Here is an 18,392-nt window from a genome sequence, read left to right on the forward strand (position 1 = left end):
AACTGACAACTTTTCTCGTGATGTCCTACTTTCTGGTGCCGCTGTAACGATCTCAATCCTACCAAGCTTATCCCAGACCGGGCCTTTGTTGTAATGTTGGAATTACCGTTTAGTAGCGACGACACGCATGCACCGCGGCTAGTACAAGGATTGTCGTTACAACAAAAGCAAAGCCTTTGGTCACATACAAGCCCATATATGCATTCGGTCTAGCATCATTCAGCATGTGGACAACACCATAACTATCTCACGATAGACAGTTCTCAACACCCTGCCGACCCAAGAAATCGCTGAATAATTGGCACAGATCATGGCATTAATCATGCGATATTTGCCGAGAAGGAGAGCCCTGATTGCCTGCAGGGCGTCGCAGTCAAGTTCATCAGTGGAGACCTTGTTTCCACTCCGGAATTCGTCAAAGATGTGCTCCGAGATGAAGGACCGTTCGAAGCAGTGGTGCATGCCATTGGAATGCTCCTCCCCAACGAGTGGAATGTGCTTGCCAGTGGCTCAGGCTCCAAGCCCTCACCAGGTGCTCACCGTTGGCATGACGCCTGTATAAAAGCATATGTCCGGTACCAAACATACCGAGCTCCGTTATCTACTTGTGTAGGTGCTGATCCCACAGTCGGTCAGGCAACTACGCTTTTGTACAGCCATAGTCAGGTTGTCTAGGATACTGAATGAACTGAACATTGCATGCGTGTGCGCACCTGATAGGGTACATCGCTCTACAGTACTCGACAATTCTGTTCAGCTGGACCGCTCTGCTCACAAGAAACGCACCCCATTCTGCATTCTGGCTCACTTCTTGAGTGCGCACTTCCTCAGTGCACTGTTCCTGACGACCTTTATGGTTGCATCTCCTGCCACAATCAATTCTCAGTAGCTCGTTGAAGAGCCGAAGTGTGTTGGCAACGTCCCTGCAAATGACAGTCGATTCGCATGGTAGCACTGATCCCAGATAGTTCTTGGAGTTGCCAATGCCCATGTGGATGCGGTAGTGTTGGAAAAAGAGACGCCTTCATCATACTGAGACGTAATGCCTCTCTTTCAAGTTGCCCTGTGGATAGGACATTAACCAGAGTGGTTTCTTCTTTCACAGAGTGGTCCAGCAGGGCTGTGCAAAAGCGTAGTGGGCTGCCCATTTGTTGGATCAGCACGTACACAATCAGACAACAAAACCAACATGTCTGGTACCAATCTGACAACAAAAATAAACTATTCTGATACTATTCAGACAATGAGAATCAACGATTTTGGTACCAGACAAATGTGTGCTCTTGGACAGGCTTATTGTTCAGGTGCAGGCACAGAAGGGGTGCGACGGTTGCACTATGCACTGTCCCCTTCCAACGCGTCCTACTCTGGCTCATCCAACGCGTCATTCTGCAGGCACGACATTTGACCAGGTTACACGGAGATCGGCTGTGACAGCAGCGGAGGCCGTGGCAGACCTGAGTCCGGGAGCCCCTTTCTGTTTCGTGTCGGCGGCAGAGGCCGGATGGACAAGCAACCCTCCGTTCTTACCTGCTTTCATGGTTGACTATCTGATAGCAAAACGGGCTGTCGAGGCTCGGCTCGACGAGATGGGTCGCGCTGGCCTCATTCGACCCATTGTCTTGCGCCCAAGTCTCATTTGGACCCCTGCCCGCCCTGCGGCAATTCCCGCGGTGGCGGCTTTCGCATTTGCAAATGCCTTGGGCGTGCCTGGCATCGACCGCCCGGTCATGGTTGACACACTCGCAAAGGCCGCAGTGTACGGCATCACACATGCGGACGTGTCCGGCGTGCTCCGCTTTCAGTCTATGGAGGAGTTGGCGGCGAAGTTGACCTGATGTGATGCGATGATCATGGGGTGGGGTGGGATCAGCAATGTGATTACATCAGGCCACTCTGACCGTATTCGCGCTGAAATGTGTGTGCAACGTTTCCTTAGGCTGAAACTGAACTAGGCCTGTGTGGCTGGCAAGATCTTCTTGCCTCGCCGCACATATGCCGCTATGAACACAACTGCGACTACATTGCAATGGTGACTGCGAGCTGAGACACACGCAGGGGCTTTTGTCATGGTGGTGGATTGCCCATAAATGAAGGCGGTTGTGGACATGTGCAACATGATGCTACTTGTCAGTCATGTCCGGGGTGGCCTGCCAAAAGTTTTGGCCCTTCTAGTACTCGAGTGCAGATACCAAGGCGTGTAACTGTCATGGACGCAACTACAGAAAAATGTCCAACGTTTCAAGCATCGTTGACAATCAAGATACTCTGTATGAAGCATGCAAATAGACAGGCACTGATGTTGGAGTGACGGTTTCAAGCAAGATATTAACAGCATGTTTTGGGGTTCATTGTTGGCATTATCTCCAGATTTGCCCTTGCAGAGGGATGCCAGAATCTTTGGCAAACCCCAACCCCACGTCATGGGCAATGACGCCTGTATATGCAAACACGTAGCCTCTGTCTCGTCAACGTGTGAATGCCAGCCAAGCCAGAGTTGAGATTGAAAATTACGGATGCTGGTGATGCGGTCGCTTGTCGGGACGCAACTGTCTGGGCATGTTGCTAACTAACGTCATCCATAATCCTACAATTTTTTCGCACGCTGAGGATGGTACCCCAAAACTTCGTATTTACTACGTGACGACACTGACATCAGGGAAGCCTGCAGTCTACTAATTGCAACTGGACAAAGAACACGTGTGCACTCGAGTGACGTTCGCACGGCCAATCATCGAAGCTTTGATTTGGTCCAGCAAGCTTTTAATAGTTTCTACTTTTTTATAGTGATATATTTCCGCAAGCATCTGGGATTGCAGCGGGGTGATATCTGCGCTCCGATTCACCATCCAGAATGGCACCGAAGAAAGCACCTGTTGCCGAGTTTGAGGGTCCAAAGGAAGGCGAGGGAAAGTTTTTCTACAATAATGGAGCAACGTATTCTGGTGGCTGGAAATTAAATCCCCCTCCTGAAGACGCACCTCCAGCAGCAGATGGCATTCCCAAGCACATACGAGTAAGGCATGGCAAGGGTGTATATCGGGACGGTACGAGTAAATAAACCTTACAAAGACACGAATCCGTAGAGTCATCGAAAATATCATAACCCAGAAATGTTATGTTGAGGGTTGATTCGATACCACGGATGTACTGCCATTCTGAATTGAATGCATTCGTGGGTGCATGTGTTCCCCAGGGTCCGTGGACAGGCAGAGACGGCATGTTCCAAGCACATCGAAAGTACTTACACTGCATGTTTTTACCTTTTCTATGATAAGAATTCTTCCCTTTCTCATATGCCAATATGGATACGACACACTGTCAGCATATCAGCACCTTGAGGTGTCAAACTCCTCATTGTCAAACCATTCACCACATTGACCCACCATGTCCTGAAGATGATTGCGTTGCTTTCTGGCCTGTGATGTCATGTTGTTCCTGTCTTTTTAAGCCAACGAAAACTCAAATAGCATGCGCTCCTTGCAGGTGATTATGTTTATGAGGGGGAGTTCAAGGAGGATGCAATGGACGGCGAAGGCTTGTTCAAGTTCGCGAGTGGGGCATCATACTCGGGGAGCTGGCAGCAGAACAAGTACCATGGAAGGGAGCATATACATGGCCGGATGGACGGCGTTACGAAGGTGACTTCGAGCACAACGTCATGCATGGAACAGGGGCATACAAGGACAGAGAGGGGCGTGTCTGGAGCGGGGCAATTCTTCGCAGGCAGCGGCCCAGGGCTCACCTACGATCTACCATGACATGAAATGAATGCGCCGGCTAAAAAAAAGCGGCGATCTACCTTGACAAACAAACGCCCACATTGCATGCACGGTGATGATAAATTTACAAGTTGATGCAGTTGCAAAGCCACAGACACCAGCCATGCTCATGGCGTCAATGGTGTCCTTCGGCCGAAACGGCGCGTCCGGTGCATGTACCAAGTGATCGCTTCTGCGAAGTCGTCTTCTGAGAATTCTGGCCAGAGCTTTGGTGAGAAGTAAAGTTCGGTGTAAGCTAAATCCCAGAGCAAAAAGTTGCTCAAGCGCATCTCCCCGCTTGTCCTGCACAAAGCACTTGCTTATAGCGTGTTTGCACTTTGACGTGCATTGCACCAGTTGCAGAGTCATTGCAGACAGCAATGCAGACACTGTCGACAGGCCAGCCAGTATCGAACAATCCAATTAGCAACAACAACCTTCAGCTCCGACTCAACTTGCATGACAAAGCAGGATGGAACTCGACGAGAGAGCAGAAACCGGATGCTACAAGCTCAAATCTGCAGGGAGAGATGATGTAGCGATTGCTTCCCAGCCGAAAGCATTCAAGCCACTGTGAGCTGGAATAAAACCAGTATTTCATATGGTTTCACTTCATATATAAAAATATGGACTCCACCACATGGGGAAGCTATGTCCTTGGGGTCCCAAATGTGTACTGTTTCTCTGGAAGCGATGACTCAACCACCATCAAAGTGATCAGCTCATCATATCAAGGGCGTGGAGGAATCCCCCATCAACCACCACCTCAGAAAGTAAACGTGCCAACGAACGTTACTACAGCCCGCAATTGCTGCTCGAATGCAAATGCAGACCGGTGCGGCAAGGGTGAAAGGTGAGAGTGATCTCGCTCATTGCCAAGCTTACTGGGACAACTGCTTGCAGCTGGCATGCTCATACGGATTTCTGTCCCGAAAATTCATGCACTTCCGGGCATCTGGACCCGAAAAATGCGAGGGTGTGGCAAAAACTTGCATATGATTGGAGCGCAGCACCTTATGAGCAGGTCGGGTGGTCCATGACAGGTGCACACTACATTGCTCTGGAGCAACGAGTTCAGAAGATCTTCACTGACCTCGCTCGCACACAGCTCTTGGCGCTCCACAAGCTCAGCGATCTGCTGCACGGCTTGCACCATGTCTTGCCGCCCCCCATAGCTGAGCGCCACCGCCAGTTGCAGCACCTTGTTCCCCTGAGTCATGTTCTCGGCCCTGCAGGTCAGTCACAGTGCCTTTCAGAGGTCTCGCGCTGACATCGTCATTCAGCCCATCTCTCTCGAGCATTTCGCCAGACCCTGTGAATGGCGGTCGCGATGCCTGAAACGCGTGACGGTTTGGAGGCGAAAGTCGAGTCGAACCCCATTCTAGCGGATCTCTGGTTCTCTCATGTCATGCTTCCGACCCTTGCCTACAAGGTAATGATTGGATCGCACACCTAGGAAGCTTGGGAAGCAAGCTACTGTGCTGGAACGGAAATGGCCGTTTTCATCAGTGTACGCAGGTAATGCATGATAGGATAACATAGAAGGCGAAACGGCCCTGCTATCAGTAAGCTGCTAACAAAGTGCTGGTGAACAAAGAACGAGTTGGCGACGCCCATACCAGGTATGAGGCCGGCATGCCCGACCTACTTGCCTGGATGCGCAACTGCATGTCTACAACCTTTCGCATCCGGCTCAGTCCCTTTCCCAGAATCGTACGGATTCGGCAACAGACTCGGTGCAGGTTACGCAACAACCTGTTTACTTCAGTGTCATGGTCGTGTGGACCTCCGTGTCTATAGGTTTACCGGCGCTAGTGTGCGTCCTTCATAGCCGACCAGTCGATGGAGCCGCACCTAATAATAGCGTTTTGAAGCGACGACGGCAGCCGCTTCAAGTCTCCGAAGAACGTCAGACAGACGCCGTTTGCGTGAAGCTCGTCCATGTCGTGCAACAGCGTACTTTCAATTATCTGAAGCAACATAGCCACTTCTGCAGGGTCCCGGTACCAGTTTTCGGAGCTGAAAGCGAATACTGTAAGCGCTCGTATCCCCGTTTTGGCGCAGCACTCCACGACAGTTCGCAGAGATTTGGCACCTTGCCGATGGCCAAAAATCAGACTTAAACCTTGAGACGCCGCCCAGCGATGATTACCGTCAAGAATAATCGCCACGTGATTGGGAATGGGAGCGGTAAGAGTAGGGGCTGCTTGCCCCGTCACCCACCTGTGCACTGGCCCTGCGCTCCCTGCTTCCTTCTCCCTCAGCTCCATCCTCTCTGTAATGGAACGACACGTTGCTGGCACATCTTGGCTCTGCGGTTTGAACTGCTCAGCCATGCCAGCGCTAGAACGAACACCAGAGCGTCTATTGACGCCTGGCGACATTGCGTGCACGAAAACGCGCGGATGACTGTTCCCGATACGTAAGCGACATCGTATTTGACACGTATCTCCAAATTGAGATGTGCGGCGCACGGCAAGACACGCACTGGACGCGCGTGTGACACCAGAGCACATTGTCGCACACCACATGCGACGAACGGCGGCAGCACAGAAAAAACACTTGATAGATCAGCACATTCGCTCTTGCACTCCACTACTTAGCAACTGGCATGCAAGTGGGCTTATAACGGGACACTGCGCTCATGCCAGAAGCAGCTATACATCATGCCAGCAGGAGACCGATGTTGCCTGAGATATGCTATATAAATATTTGGGATGTACTTACTTTAGCTCATTTTGCCACAACATGGCGTTTCGTGCGCACCGACTACAACCATAACAAGACACACACTCGCTACCCCCTCGCATCAGTAATACGTTGAGCGAGGGCAGGTAGTACCACAACAGAAGGAAAATGGCTATTTGAAAAGCTCTCCATCCAAAGCTCAGATGCAACTGTAAAATCATATCGCCGCTGGCCTGTGTTGATGCTGGCTTCTTTGTTCATCGCTTTTAGGAAGTCCGCCCGGTTGCTGTTGCTGCGTGTGCGCTATAATTCAAATGCTTTGCCGATAACTTCAAAATGCGTTGCCGTGTTTACGATAGCTCCGGAAGTGTCAATCGACCACAGATTTCCAGCTGGGACGAGGTAGTTCTTGAACTAAATATAGCACAGAGCTCCAGTGCAGCCACCAACTGCTTGTGTTTCTTGTGCTCAGCCACCCTGCCAGTCGCTTTGGGAGCTCAATTCTTCGGGCTCGTTGTACTGAAAACCTTTGACCCGTCCACCGATTTTCTGGCGAGTTGCAACCTTCTCACAGGCATCGCCGGTTGATGTACGCTACCCTACCTTGCTGTGCAGCATTGTGGTCGATGTTCTTGGGGATTGTCAAGAGTCAAAGTAATGCTGCATCTTGGAGTATATTTGCAGCGCGAAGCCTTGTGCCGCAGCGTTACCGAAGCCGCAAAGGTTGCTCGTGCAGTCGCACTTAGATGTCAAGCTCATCGTGGACGCCCTACAGGCAGAATGAACAAGCACCAGCAAGGCGTTGCAATGCAGTGAATGCATGTCTCATGTGCTGCCTGCTGCGCACCTGTTCTACCAGCGTTTTTGACTGCACAGCCACATTCTGAGACCTCTGCAGGCAATTCTCGACAAGGAGCATTTACCCTGGAAGAGTTATTGGATGAAGATGATCTCGTCCAGGAGTGCAAGGCAGCAAATGTCAGGCTGGTCAACTTGTATGCTCCTTCATGTGGTGCCACCTCTGTTGTCACCACCCTGCAATTGAAACAAGTCCACCTCTCCCTTTGCACTAAGACGCTCATCTAAACTTGCTTGAAGTCTTTCTTCTTGTTCACTTGTGGGCTCTGTTGTGCAAGTTTACCCACCTGCAGGCATCTCACTGGTGGTGCTCTGTGCAGTTTGAGGAATGCCTCCACCATCGACACCCTGATCAGGTAAGTCCCAGTGAGTAACGCACATTTCTTTCCGTGTTTGGAACATGGACGCTGAAAAAACGTCCTTCATTCCTTGTGGGCATGGCCGAGGCATTCATTATCGGGGTTCATGGGTGACTGAAGCCAAGAAGAACTCCTGCTTCTTGTGCCAAGTAAATGAGCTTGCTCTAGCATGCAAGGAATGAGTGACATGGGTACGCCTGTGTTCCACATGAAAGAGAAATGTCTTTACGTTCTCTGTAAAGGTTCTGGAACCTCTTCCATGTACTGCCTGAAGCTGGCACATACTTCCTTGTGAACACCAGCAACTGCTCATAAGGGCTGTTCTACAACTTCTGGTGCAAGGAACTGGACATCATGTCACTTTGAAGTCGATGATGGGACTCGTGACAGGTGACGCAGTACAGATGTGCAGGATCGAATAAAAGTGCAACTTGGCAGCACATTTCTCTGATTAGCACCTTCACATAAATCAGCACTTTAGGTACCAAGCACGCATTTGTACGGGCTTGAATACGGGAATCAGGTGGGGCCAATGCAGAGTTGCACTTGCAGGTTCTTGTTAGAGACTCCAGACGACACACGCAGTTCAGGTGAGCTTCCAATCAGATTGGGGTCAGGCATGCTGCTTGCACACCTCCCACTCCCTGGAAGCTTCCAAGGAGCAGGCTCTCAGAGCAGCTGCTAGAGGCTCTAGCGAAACTGAAGTACTTGTACTTCTCTGAGAATCAGCATTTCCAAGCCCGGCGGACACGCCCACACCTTGGAATCTATTGTCAGGTTGCTCGGTTGACACATCAGCTGCTGTTTGCAATCGAAATGCTCAATACCTGTCCGCTGTCCAGGTACTCGTTCACAGCATGTGAGATCTTTTGTTGCGAGCTTGACGATGTGTTCACCACGCTGCTCGACAGTGAAAGCCTCATGACATCGCTCTTCTCGCTCTTGGACCGCCCCGCGCCACTCAATTCCACGTGGCAGGCCACTTCGGCCGCGTGGTGGGCTCCTTGCTCTTAAAGCGACCTGAGAGGACACACGAATTCCTCCAACGGCACAAGGAGCTTCTCCCCAAGCTCGTCCAGCATATCGACGGCACCTCCGCAGTCGAAGTGGTGCTGCGGATGGCGGGAGCCGACGACGTGTCGAGCTCGATGAACCCCCGGGAACGTCAGACTGGCTGGCGCAAACCGACCTGATGGAGCTGCTCCTACAGCGGCTCACGAGCGAGGTCCCCCCGGGAAAGCACGCTCGGCTTCTGCAAGAAGCGGCCCAGCGCAATGTCGCGCACATCATGGTGATGCTCGCCGGCGTTCAGCCCAACCCCCTCATTGAGCAGCTCACTCAGAACGCCTACCTGCAGACGATGCTCGAGCACGCAGCACGCCAAACTCGACCGTCCTGCGGCCGATTCTCTCCGTTTGCATCGCCCTGCTCGAGCCGTCCCCCCCCCCCACCCTCGTGAACGGGGGCATGTCCTGGGGGTTGATGCAGAGCAGTATGGACTCGCAGATGTTGGTCGACCCGGAACGCGTCGACTTGACGTCAGTGCGCGCAGCCGCTACGGAGATCACGACGTATTTGAATCGATTTACGGAGCTCTTGGAGGTGCCTGGGGAGGTTGCGGTTCAGCAGCAGCCGTTTGGAACTCTCAAGCCGCCGCTTGGGCGACGGCGGCTGACGGTGGTGGAGCTGGGCAAGGCGCTGCTCTCCACCAATCTCCCCATCGCAGTCAAAGCGGTCATCGAGGGCAACTTTGTCCCCACAGTAATGAAGCTTTTTCAGGTACGTGAAGCCCTGCGCTGCTCGCTCGCTGCAGGGTGACACCCCACAAAATCAACACCCTCTGCTGCACAACTCTGCATCAGAGCACCCATCAAGGCTTTCTTGGCGCTCGAAGAGACATGCCGTTGCAAGCCCTTCGACCTCTCGCAAGCTCGCTGAGCCACTGCAGCATTGGTGTTGTTACGGCGCCCCCCTAACCCCTTGATATCACGGCACACGGATTGGGCACATACAAAAGTTTAGCTCGAGACCTGGTTCCTGATGCACAGCCGCTGACCTACACATATCAACTCGTTGGCTTATCTCTAGCAGAAATGCTTGGATGCCAAGAAACTGTTGTACCATTGTTCCCCCAGTTGATTCCCATTTCCCATTTTTCGACGAGTACGCGTTGCCTTCTCGCTTTTTAAGCTAGTACTGCACATGGTTCACAGAGATTACGCCTACCCTTTCATGCATTTCCGGATGCAATGCGCTCGTCCCAATCGTCTGTTGTGTGGAATCGTCTTTGTGTGGGGACACGGATGTGCTGACGGTTGTTGAAGGCAGCGTTTACAGCGGCAGCCATTGCTGCCAAGTAAACTTGCCACTGCCTGAGCACCTCCGCACGTATAGCTCTGCCAGTAGCAATGCTGCTACCATGGAAGTAGCATGTACCTGCCTGAAATGCTGTCGATGCTGCCGCAGGATTTCCCGTTCAACAACATTTTGCACAGCTACGTGGTACAGATCTTGGAGTCGTTGCTGGACACTCTGATGCCCTCCTCGAGCGAGGCGAAATGCACCCACAGCACAAGCCGCACCCACCCCACGCCTTGGCCTCGTCGAGGCCCTCGGAAAGCGTAGAACTGGTGCTGCCGGAGGACGTCCTGGCCTTTCTGCTAGACGCCTGCGAGCTTTTAGAATGGATGGTCAACTTGAAATCTTACGTGCCCCCAAGCAGCCACACTTCCGAGGCATGCCCGCTATTTCCCTGTGCTGCATTGAGCCTTGAGACAGCAAGTGTGTGGACGCCTCACTCTTCCATTCTACGTGTCCACTCATTGCAATTCAGCTCTTCTGGTCAACAGTGCTGTGTCTGTCTTGACTGGCGCGTATACGTGACAATCCTGGTGCCCAAGTATACCCCTAGAAATTTTTTGTCTGAATGTCTGCCTTACCATTCTGGCGTACCAGAGTTGCCAATGTTCATGTGGATGCGGTAGTGATGTATAAAGATGTATTCTATCATCACCAGGTATGTGGACTTCGCACAGTTGCCTCAGCTGTGCGTGCGGAGATATTTCACATACGTGTGGTATGAACGAACACTTACATTTGCAGGCCTCAGACAAGGCCAAGCCATTGAGAGCCGCATACGAGGGTCATTTGACAGAGTTAGCGAACAAGCTGCTGCACGTGGCAGCGCACAACGACAGTGTGCAGGCAGCGCTGGACATGAACCAGGGGTGGAATGACTTTGTGCGGGATGTAATAGACAAGCGCAACCACGTGCAAGATTCCGAGCAGTGGGACGTTGGGCGGCCGCCGACCAACAACACACGGGGAAGCAGCGAAGGTGACGATGACGAGAGCGGGCTCAGAGCTCCCCATTGCCCCTTCCCACCAATGGCGGACGATCCAACCTCAGTGCGACCCTACTTCTGACATCGAAGCGAATCACGCATGATCACAATCTTCCTGCTGAACTGGATTGTCCTCGTCACGAGCTGTTTGTCAAGTTGATTGTGATCCCCACGGAGCATGCCAGGCTTTGTCGACATGGCTTCTGCTGGACGAGCTAGGGGGGCGGTGTTTGCACTCTGATCATTCGCTGGACTTAAAGTGGCAAGATAAGAGACTGCTTTGACACAGTTCAGTCTGTGTCAGGATATATTGAGGCCCTCTACACAAGAGACCGCATAGGGAGCTCAAAGATGATATCGGCATGTGTTTGGACTTGCTAGGCATGGGACCACTTAGATGTCAGGTATTAGTTTACATAGTATTGGGATGTGTAGTGCTTGCTGGATGTGGGAGATAAGTGCTTCGCTGCTCGCTCTCTGTCACTGTGTTTGAAGCCACAGACTGGGCGTACCATTCATTTGGCCTGTGAGCGCGGGCTTACCACAATGATGGTGTAACGTCACTCCCACAGCCAGGCTGACCATGCATACGCACCTTCTATGACTACTGCATTCAAAGAATTTGCCATGCTGAGGGGCTGTGCACTGCGCGTTGGGGCAACTGCCAGTTTGCACGTCGCAAAGGTGTAGCACATGGTGACAGGGTGACAGACTCATCCTGCTGTTGAATGTGACGATGATTAGATACTCATATGTGATGATATACAATATGCTATGATGGTGCTGAATGCGTTGATATGTCGACTCAGGCACTGCTTGACGCTGCCGTTGCCATTGCCCATCTTCCACACCCATGGTGCTTTGATCCGCTGACCTTGTTTCGATTGCTATAGGGGGGGGCGGAAGCACCGATACCGGTTTTCCCGCCACGCTATGTCGATGACGAGGACGAGGAGGACACAAACAGCCTGGACTCGGACAACTCCGTGGAGGAGGACCCTGGGCTGGGCCCGCCGAGTCACCATATCGCTGGCAGTGAATCAGACAGTGACAGCTCTGAGGGAGGCGATAGCGGTGTCTATCCACGTGGTATGAACCCTGCCTGCAGACCTCCACTTGTGCTTGGTGTAAGCACGCACGCTACATGACCCATGTCACATGCGCGTGACTCAGCGGTTTTTAAATCACGTCGGCTCCTGGGGCGCACGGTTTGTCCGAGTGAAACCTAGTTTGACAAACCTGAATTAACTCTCTGATGTAAGTCTGGTTGGTCCAGATACGCTTGCCTCAGGTGATGGTAACTTGTGAATCTAAGTAGTTCTTGGACTGCCCCTGTCCACGTGGTGCAGTAGTGTTTCAAAACATACATCATTACATCTCATAGAGAATGGCAGGAAATTGAGAACAAGAAACAACGACAGCACATTCGAAGTGATACAGCTCATTGAACGTCGGCGGTCAGAACAAGCAAGCCTGTCATGAACGCGCGGCCGCAAAACAATGTGCAAGTATACATCATCATCATCATCATGCGGACGTGCAGACCTGTCCGAGCCACAGACGATTGAAGACGAGGACGAAGTCGAGCTCGGAGAGGAGGCGAAGTCTCCGGAACGAGCCACTGCAGAGGACGAACCACCCGAAGAAATCGACGACGACGAGAGCATGCGCAACAATGTCGCCTCCCCCCGAGACGCAGCGGACTTGGTGGGGATACAGGACGAATTCGCGGCGCTGGCCATGCAGGAAGTCACCCCGCAGGCTCCTGAGGAGAAGGAGGCCCTTCCGGAATCGAAGGAGTTCCTTTCTACCTCGTTTTGGAAGCTCCCCTACCAAGACGTCCTTGAGGACGAGCTTCCGTGACGCCTGGGTGCTTAGGCTGCCATGCTTGGGTGCTGCCCATGATTGTGTGTTGCGATCAGCGGCGTACAGATGCGCCAGCACGCTTGAAGTTTTGGGAATCCATTGGGAAGATCCAGCGCCTGGCCACGATTTGCGAATGGTTGCCTTGGTGATCAGCAGGCTGCCACAGCTGCTGCCCTCGCTGTCATCGTTCTCGTGCGCGAGCCGTTCCAACCCGAACCTGTGTGTCATGGACACTGATACGGCGCTTGGACGATGCCCTGAGCCTGTCGTTCCCACCACAGATCCAACCTCGCCACGATGCAACCCAGGTTTTTACGGCAGACATGCACCAGAGGGGGGGGGTGTCCTGTCAGTCTGAGCATGACGTGGATGATACGCTGGTAGCAGGGCCTTGAGTTTCCACAGCACCCGCAATTGGAAACGTGCACCGCAAAGTAGCTTCACGTTTGTCAGACGAGGCGCACTGTACCACTATGTGAGTTTGTTCAATAACCCAGCTGTTGTCTGGGCCGCTTAGATGTGATCCCACCTTGTGTCGCTGCCTGCTTTGGGGTTGTTGGCTTCCCGTCCACGGCTTTGAGCGTTCGAGTAGACTTTCATTGTCACAGACTTGTATCCACACACTGACTTTTATATAGACTTTCACCTCCACGCTACCGTAGTAAATTAGACCGTCGCGCGAAATTCTGCTGGCGTGACAGCGTGACATTCCTTATTTGTCCAACTTATTACTTGGTACTTGTTCATGTAGGCTCTCAGGTAGCTCATCTCGCATGGTTGCGTTTGAGATGAGTCCGTCCGTGATTGCATTCTCCGCCGGGGGTGCGTTTTAGATGCATGCTAGCCATGCTGCCCGTCCGGGTGGCGTATTGTTTTGTTCTCCTTTCGCTGAAGGCTTCGGGAGTGCTGCATGGATCCCTCCAATCAAGTGCAGACCCAGCCATGGCTATTTCGTGCAATTTTTTGAAGTGGAAGCTTCTAGCGTGTTTACTGTTGCATGTGCATGCAAGGCAGTCGGTGATACGGCTTTCAATTTGTGTTGGCAGCATGGTTGCCACAGATAGTTTCGAGTATGCGAGAGGTTGATTGAAGGCAACGGCCTCACCATAGGCTATGGCATGTCATGGGTAAGTACGGTGAAGAAAATGATGCATTGATAAAGCATCTCATGACCAATCCACAGGTGATACATGCAATCTTTGAGTTCAGGTATTCTATCGTGTTTCATACATGGCATGCAAGTGAACGTTCTTGACGTGCAGGAACAGATGCTGTCGTGCTTGGTATGAAAGGGACAAACAATAAAAAAAAAAATCCTGAAGTTGCTGGCACGTTTGCATGTGCATGCCGTGACTGCCTCCCGAATGTTCGTGTAGCACATGAACCCTACGCGCAACTAGCTTTTAGCGCGACGACCTCGTACTGGGCCGTGCGTTCAGAACTCTTCTCCGCTGCTGCATCAATAAAGAGCTGCAGATATGGGACTGGAAGAATTTGGCAAGAGGCTTGCAAGCGCATGGGCTGCGTTTCGCACCGAGACCCTCGACGAGGCTGTTGCGCAACAAGCCATCAAGGACATCACGAATGCGCTCGTTCATGCTGATGTAGACATGGACCTCGTCCGAACCTTCCGGTCAAATATAAACGCCACATGCAACTTCAAGGACATTCCTTGCGGTATGGACAAAAGAACGGTGGTGCAAAGGGCTATATTCGAAGGGCTATGCACACTCTTGGATGGTTCCAGCACGGGGAAACCGGAATGCCAGCCTTTCGTGCTGGTAAAGGGCAAGCAATCCGTTGTCCTGTTCATTGGACTTCAGGTATGTGTTGCTTGATGATGTTGAGCATCAACATGTCGTGTTGTACGAAATGTGCGAGCGTCCTTCGTTTTGAGCCGGCTGCAGACTGTGCCATGGACATTGTCCTGACTCTCAAATCCGACAACAGGGAAGATTGCAGGGTAACGGAAAGACTACGACTATAATGAAATGCGCCCATTATTTTAAGCGCAAAGGTTTCAAGCCAGCCATGGTATGTGCCGATACCTTCCGGGCTGGGGCGTTTGAGCAGCTGAAGCAGAATGCTACGCGCGTGCGTGTCCCGTACTACGGGAACCTGCAAGCGACAGATCCTGCTCAAGTTGCGGCAGATGGTGTACGCATCATGAGGGCCGAAAAGCGGGACCTCATCCTGGTGGACTCCAGTGGCCGTCATGCCCAGTCTGCAGAGCTATTCGAAGAGATGAAGGAGATCCACGCGCGCATCGACCCTGATCTCGTCGTGTACGTTATGGATGCAACCACCGGGCAAAGCGCACGAGAACAGGCTGCCACCTTCGCAGCTGCAGTCAAGGTGAAGCGCGCCCCATCTAGATCTGCATACCCAAGTCACAAACACCTCAACGTGGGCATACAATGCCTACAATGCAACTAGCCTGTGAGGGGGTAAATTCTGCAGTGCAGAACGCCCACTTTGTATGCACTGTGCAGACAACTTTCCTGGGAGCACACTCTTATTCAAAGTGCTTTGGTGCATGCGTTGACAAAATGACAAGTTTCTATCTAGACGCTAGTTCCAGACAATGCGGCAGTCTAGTTGGGTATCGACACCATCAGCACGAGATGCAATAACCTCATTGGCAAATCCAATCAGCACATTGCAGCTCTGCCGATGTTAGCACCGACGATGCGATGGTCATTTATGCATAAACATACACATGTAGAAAATAACAGCGTTCATCTGCAGATAGGAGCCATCATCATCACAAAAATGGACGGCAGCGCAGCAGGAGGGAGCACGCTGAGTGCGGTGGCTGCGACAGGCTGCCGCGTCATGTTTCTGGGAACGGGGGAACATATGGATCAGCTGGAGGACTTCAACGCCCCCTCGTTTGTGAGCCGGCTGCTGGGAATGCGTGATGTCGCAGCGCTCCGCAGCTCTTTAGAGAGTGCTTGTGCTGCCGGTGACGAGAACGAGCAGAAAGCGCTCGCGGCGCAGGTCAAAGGCTCCGGCATGACTCTGCGCTGCTACCGCAAAATGCTCGAGTCCGTCAGCAGCAAGAGCGTGCTGTCTCAGGTAAGTCATCGTAAGTCAGTAAGAGCTTGTTGCCTCAGGGCGATGTCCATGTGGATGCGGCAGTGCTGTAAAACGATACAACATCACCAGGCGAGATCAGGTAACCCAGCAATATCGTGCTGTCTCAGATGAGATATCGTTATGCATTCTGCTGGCCCATATCTCGCTGAAAGACTGCGGCTCGGGTATGGGCTTTTGCAGGCGTCCCCTTGATGCATGCTGGAATGCTGCAGTACAACAAAACCCTCGCCCTAACCCCATGCAATTTGCTCACAATAGTCTGCAATTGTGGCTTGATGGAGCCCCTGCCGCACCGCAAGCACCCAAATGCAGAAATGGCAATCCAGTCGTTGCAAAGAGAGGAACAGTGAGGCATCAACGTAGCCACAAGTGGTAACTTCAGCTCCGACGCAGCAAGGTGTCGACCGACCTATGCGACGACAGACAGTCCGTCTAAATGGGGTTCGGCACCCAGTATTGCCCCCAAATGTCATGCATTTTCAGGCACCGCGGCCAGCAACTCCCAGGGTCTTGACAAATGCTGGCGATAGGGACAATGCACTCCTAAACAGCTCCAGTATACCTTGTAGCGCACTCTCGTTTTGCTGATCTACAGCACCATCCCTAGCGGAGTTGCTACCCGCGCTATGGGTTGACACGCCTCTGGAGACCAAATATCAAGTTGAACGGGATGCTTACTTGAAGCAGTGCAGGTCTTGTGTCCAGGATGTTCGATATCGCAAATTGTTCCAAAACGGCGACTTGCTCGCTGCAGCACACCGAGTATTCTGAGGTGTGCCACACACCGAAGCTGCGCAGGTGGGCTTGCTCGTGAGCGCCGATGGACATTGAGCATGCAGGTGACAAACATCTTGCCAGGCAGGACAGACAGCCAACAGCAGGAGAAAGCACACGAGCTGTGGAACCGTGTCAGCATGACCATCATCGACAGCATGCATGACAGAGAGCTTGATGAGACTGACATCCGCAAGCTGTGCACACCGGCTCGCATCAAGAGAATCGCGTATGGGAGTGGCAGACACGTGGTGCGTGGCACATCCCCAACCAGTGTTTGAACGCGGTGTAGACCTTGTCCGAATGTAGGGGTGTCAAGGTCATGGGTATCGTCGCCCTGATGCAGTTCGCAGCTCTGGTGGCAGTTCATGTGGGATGTGAGCAACTGGTTCTCCATGAAGGAGGCATTGAAAGCCTGGCTTGAGGTCAGATGATGTCATTGACGATGCAACGTGTACGCCCGAGTTGAATTGATGAAACATTCTTGCGTCGGCTTAGAATCATGTTCTTAGGTAACACTTACAGTGCTGCGTAGCATGTGCCACGTGAACATGAGACGGGCTTTGTGATATTGCAATGTCACGTATTGCATTGGGCCATTGGGTCGTGATTCGTCGTTGCTGGGTTTTTGCTCGTGCTGGCGCCTGACTTTGAATGCTCCTGATCGGCTGGTGTTTCTTCGCCTCTGATGCATGGGTGGTACTGCAGGGAGAAGTGGCCGCTGTCTTGGAGCAAGCCTATGTGATGGCAGTGTCCAACAAGCAATTAAGTAAAACAAAGGGCATGAAAGATGCCATGGTGCACATTGCAACGCCAAGCATGGCAGCTCAGCTAGGGGTTCCAGCAGGTGGACTAGTTCGCGTTTTGCGGCATCCAGGGCAGCAGGGAGGCATTCCCATGTGAGGGCCACAAGGCATTTGGCATAGCCTCCAACGATGGTATCGTTGCTCGTGTCGAGAGAATTGGCATGAGAAAAAATGCATCACTCCTTAGAACGGACATGGGACGTTTCTGGACTGGGGACACCAAGGCATTCATGTAGTTCTCACGGTTTGCAAGGTTTCAGCATCATCAGTGACCTTGATGGTGCCGTGTAAGCAAAGTCTCCTGCGCATTCATGCACCGCGCTGTGTTGCGGAGTCAAGACAGTGTGAAGCATTACCAGCATGGACTGCTTACAACCTACTTGCACAGGCATGCTGTGATTGGGTTGACCAACAACTGCACGCTTGCCAGGGAGGTCACCTCACTCTCCGCAAACGCCTACCAGCTCCTGTGGAGTCTGATCTAACAAGAAAACCTGCTTGCTCATTGTTCTTGGCAAGTGAAAGGTAATATGGTACACCATGCAGCAAGTCAAAGGCAAGGCATGGTTCACCATTCAAATAACTTGAATCAGGTACATGCGATAAGCGCAGAGCAGAGGGACAACTACAAAAGCAACGACCAAACAAGCAGAGAACGAGCTGGAGCTCTTGGGCTAGGCAAGATCAAAATCTCAAGTATGCAGAGTGACCCGTCTGCATGGGCAGAATTTCAGCGACCATTGCTTTGGCTTTCTGACGCTTGGGGCTGATAGCCAATCAACGTTCTATGTGCGAGAGCACCGTCCTATGCCTTGTTGCCAGCCACGGGCTCTTCTG

At 52.2% G+C, this 18,392-nt stretch overlaps 1 protein-coding gene across 1 annotated transcript; it reads left to right on the forward strand.

Moving 5' to 3' along the window:
• The first annotated feature begins 6,166 nt into the window (after positions 1 to 6,166).
• On the forward strand, positions 6,167 to 18,040 carry LOC149810562 (signal recognition particle subunit SRP54 3-like). Its single transcript, XM_089994207.1, has 8 exons — positions 6,167 to 6,183; positions 6,720 to 6,747; positions 14,887 to 15,231; positions 15,625 to 15,954; positions 16,815 to 16,978; positions 17,059 to 17,137; positions 17,458 to 17,648; positions 17,848 to 18,040. The coding sequence occupies exons 1-8, from the start codon at positions 6,167 to 6,169 to the stop codon at positions 18,038 to 18,040; spliced, it is 1,347 nt and encodes a 448-aa protein (XP_089850333.1).
• The last annotated feature ends 352 nt before the right edge of the window (positions 18,041 to 18,392 follow it).

The sequence above is a fragment of the Nuphar pumila genome, unplaced genomic scaffold, assembly GCF_984573655.1.
Source record: "Nuphar pumila unplaced genomic scaffold, dmNupPumi1.hap1.1 HAP1_SCAFFOLD_297, whole genome shotgun sequence".
NCBI lineage: Eukaryota > Viridiplantae > Streptophyta > Magnoliopsida > Nymphaeales > Nymphaeaceae > Nuphar > Nuphar pumila.